The sequence below is a fragment of the Nicotiana tabacum genome, chromosome 7 (assembly GCF_000715075.1).
Source record: "Nicotiana tabacum cultivar K326 chromosome 7, ASM71507v2, whole genome shotgun sequence".
Lineage (NCBI taxonomy): Eukaryota > Viridiplantae > Streptophyta > Magnoliopsida > Solanales > Solanaceae > Nicotiana > Nicotiana tabacum.
In genome coordinates this window covers 143,351,722-143,355,588 of record NC_134086.1, presented here as the reverse complement: position 1 = coordinate 143,355,588, position 3,867 = coordinate 143,351,722, and the positions used below count along the sequence as shown (strand labels likewise).

Here is a 3,867-nt window from a genome sequence, read left to right as displayed (position 1 = left end):
CAGTGGGCTATATTATATAAGTTTTTATATTGTACAACTACAATTCTAATGAAAAAAAAAGTCAGTAACTTTTTAAAATATATACATAGATGATGTGGATGAGGGATATGATTTTGGACCTGCCAATCATTTCCGGTCTATATTGATGGATAATCAGTCCAAGTATAGTACGCGTGACAGTGAACTTCCTAGATTTGGTGAATGTTTCGAGGTGTCCCTCTCGGACATTTCCTCCAAACATTTACCAAGATCCATATTCTTTTATTGGAAACAAATTAGGTAGGAGTAAGGTTTGCGTACACACTACCCTCCCCAGACCTTATCAGTTATGATAGGTTTGGCATGAATGTATTTGTTAGGAAAAAGAAAATTTTCCAAAAGAGACATCTGATTTTTATAAGCTTCCGATTAGTGGTCGAAGTTTAACATATATGCCGCTGTACATCTGATGATATTTTGCTATTGAGATTACTGAATACTAGCGACTTTAGTAACGAAAACAAAAATGCTCATACAACGTATAGATAGAATATGTGTCTCAGCTAAACTCGTATTTAATTTAACATAATTTGTACATCCAAGGTCAAATGATCTCTAAAAATCAAATGCAAACAAAAAACAAAACACAAAAACATTTATAGAGAAGGGGTTCTATAGATAAGAAAAATAAAAATAAGAGGAAAAAATACTCCTATTACGCAGTGTTGCCTTTTCTTTTTTATTTTCTGGTTTTTAATTGCAATTATTGGGTGTAGCTTTTTGCTGAGCACGTCTTGATCTCACCCTCACGGTGAGTGGGTTGACCATTTCGCAAGAAAGCCTCAATACCTCAGATAAGTCAACTGAACTGTTATTATCAACGGGCCCAAAACGGAATTCGTGTAGAAGTGTTGCGACCCAAAACGTGACTGTAGTCAAGCCCAGTGTCTTACCGGGGCAAGTTCTCCTTCCGGACCCAAATGGTGCAAGCCTCAGATCAGATCCTAAAACCGAGAAGTCCAAACCCTCAGCACCATTAACGAACCTTTCGGGCTTGAATTCAAGTGGGTCAGCCCAAACATCTGGATCCCTAGTGATGGCCCACATATTGACCATTGCTGTGGTCCCAGCCGGCACGTGATAGCCATCTACCTTTGTATCTGTGATTGCAAGGCGGGCCCATGAGAGCAGTGGGCCCGGAGGGTGCAACCTTAGTACTTCTTTTATCACCGCCGGTAAATATATCATCTCCGATACATCGGACTCCGTCACGGCCCGTGATTCTCCGACAATCTTGTCCAATTCGTTTTGAACCTTGAACTGAACTTGAGGATGAATCACCATTCTTGCTAAAATCCACTCTATTAATACTGCTACCGTGTCAGTTCCCCTAAATATCATTTCCTGCAATTACCATAGTACAAATAGAGGTTAGGTTAATTTTTTATTTCAATTGTCATTCTTATCTTTAAACCTGTATAATTTAAAAGTAATTAGTTCCACACTTGATTAATTAATTTTTTGCCCGCGTGTAATGTACAAATGCTACTATAACATAATGCTCTCATTTGTACATAATATAATATAATGCTCTCCAGTGCAATACGAATAGTTTCTACATCTTTTTAAAAATATTCGGAGCTTCCATTTATTCGCCATCATGTTTGTTTGCATTATTAAAAGGAGGAGTTAAAAGAAAAGGAAAAGGCTACTAGTTCCACGTAAGAAGGAAGAGAAATATAAAATTAGTTGCTTTCAGAACTATTACGATTGTGAAATCAGAAAATTGACCCTGAATATATTCTCACAAGCGGGATGGCATGATAGAAATTTTTAAATAACTTTTTAAAAGAAAGTAATTTAATGAGAAAAGGAAATATTCAAACAATAAGTCGATAATAATAACAATTGCTTATAAATTTTAAACCAAGTTTGAATTAGAGTAGTAAACTAAGAAAAATGGTGAGTAACAAAACATGATAGTGACAAAAGTTTATAAATCATCGTGGCATAAAAACTTAATTCCAAAATATTTTTAATGCTTACCCAAAGTACGGCGATCATATCCGAGTCTGATAATTTTTCAGAACCTTGAAGAGAAAGCAAAACATGCACAAAATCATGTTCAACATCACCAGATTGAGCCTTGTGTTCGTCAATAATCCTGCTAACAAACCTGTTCACTTTAGGGACCAACTGAGAACACCTGAGCCGTATTTTTTGTGGGTCCAATTCAGCTAGCCAAGGCAAGTGATCAGACCAGTTCAGCAAACCCAAAAGATCGTAACCTTCATTTACCAATTTCCCTAACTCCTCTGTTTCTGAGTTAGAACAATCAAGATTATACTTGCGCCCGAAAACAGAGCACATCATATTGTTTAGAGAAGCCAATTTCAGAGCATCTCTAACTCGGATTATGTCCCGTCCACCTAACTGGAACATTGTAACCATTTGTTTGGCAATTTGGGACCTTTGAGCTTCTGAGGTTTTGATTTGCTTAGGACAGAAGAGGTGCGTCGCTGCAATTTTTCTAAGGGTTCGCCAGTAAACGCCATAAGGAGCGAAACCTATTGCTCTGTTGAACATTAGCCTGTAGGCTGATTCTTTTACAGGACGATCAGCGAAAACTGAACTGTTTAATATCTCTTTGGCTACGTCTGGATTACACGTGACAATAACTCGTGTTTCGCCTACGCTCAACGACATGAGACGCTTGGCTTGACAAGCTTCGGCCATCGCTGCTATTTTGCGATGTGCCAAACCAGACATGAGGTTCATGCTTCCTATGATAGGAAATCCCCTAGGACCTGGTATAGGTTTTGATACAAGAAAATGATCGTTATTATTGTAATTATTAATATTAAAAGAAGTTAAACCTGCAGAATTTTTGCTCCATTTATATTTTCCCCAAGCAGGACCTCCAGGGTGAGACCAATAAATGATGTTCATGACTAGCCATAGAATAAGAATGAAAAGAACAAAACATATGGAGTTTATGGAGGTGAAAGATTTGCATTTTGAAGCTAATGCAAATACCCAAAGGCTTTCTATGTCTGTTCTCATTTTCTCTTTATTATTAGCTGTGACTTGGGAGGAAAAATTTGATATTGTGCAGAGTATTGAGAGAGGTAGAAGAGAGCAATTGATAGAAAGAGTGAGAAAGGTATTGTATTTGATTTTTGGGGGCATAAAAGAAGAGAGTTTGGCTGGTTTATATAGGGGAGAAATGCGAGGGAAGTGACCATATGACACAAACCATTCTTCTTCTAATTTCACTGTTTTAGGCAGGGGCGAGTGTAGCCATTTTTTTTGTTCCCATCCGATAACCGGTACCCGCATTGGAGCCCGATTATATCCGAATTTGCATCGGCTAGATTCTCATTCTGGGGTAGCGCTCGCTACCAAGGATTTTTCCATACTCAGGACTCCAACCCGAGACTTCTGGTTAAGAGAGTAGCAGCCTCATCCTCGGCACCAAAGGAGGTGGTGAGTGTTGCCTTTCCGTTATAGGTTCAATTGAATGCATAACTTTCGACACGAAATATAAATTTATATATAAATATTTATTGAAATTTTAATAAATATTAGTATTAATATAATACTAAAAATCTTAAAAGCTGAATTCATTAAATTTTAATCTTGGATCCGTGTGTTATATTACGAGCATATTTTAGCCACATAGTAGCTTTATTTTCTCTTGATGTGGGATTAGTATAATAAATAGAAACAATAATCCTTAATTAGTTAAAAAAGGTGTATGTTGACATAGTAGAATTGACGCACGATTGCATGACAAAAGAAGAAAGAACAAGAAATTAAGGCGCGTGGGGCACGCTCCAATAACAATAGATTGCGTGCTTCCCTGTTATAAAGGATTAAATAAATAGT

At 37.2% G+C, this 3,867-nt stretch overlaps 1 protein-coding gene across 1 annotated transcript; it reads right to left on the bottom strand.

Annotated features, from left to right (window-relative positions):
- Positions 1-536: 536 nt before the first annotated feature.
- Positions 537-3,185, bottom strand: LOC107820684 (cytochrome P450 78A6-like). The gene is made up of 2 exons (XM_016647007.2): positions 2,026-3,185; positions 537-1,383 (listed from the first exon to the last, which is right to left on the bottom strand). The coding sequence occupies exons 1-2, from the start codon at positions 3,166-3,168 to the stop codon at positions 733-735; spliced, it is 1,794 nt and encodes a 597-aa protein (XP_016502493.2). The 5' UTR covers positions 3,169-3,185; the 3' UTR covers positions 537-732.
- Positions 3,186-3,867: the final 682 nt, after the last annotated feature.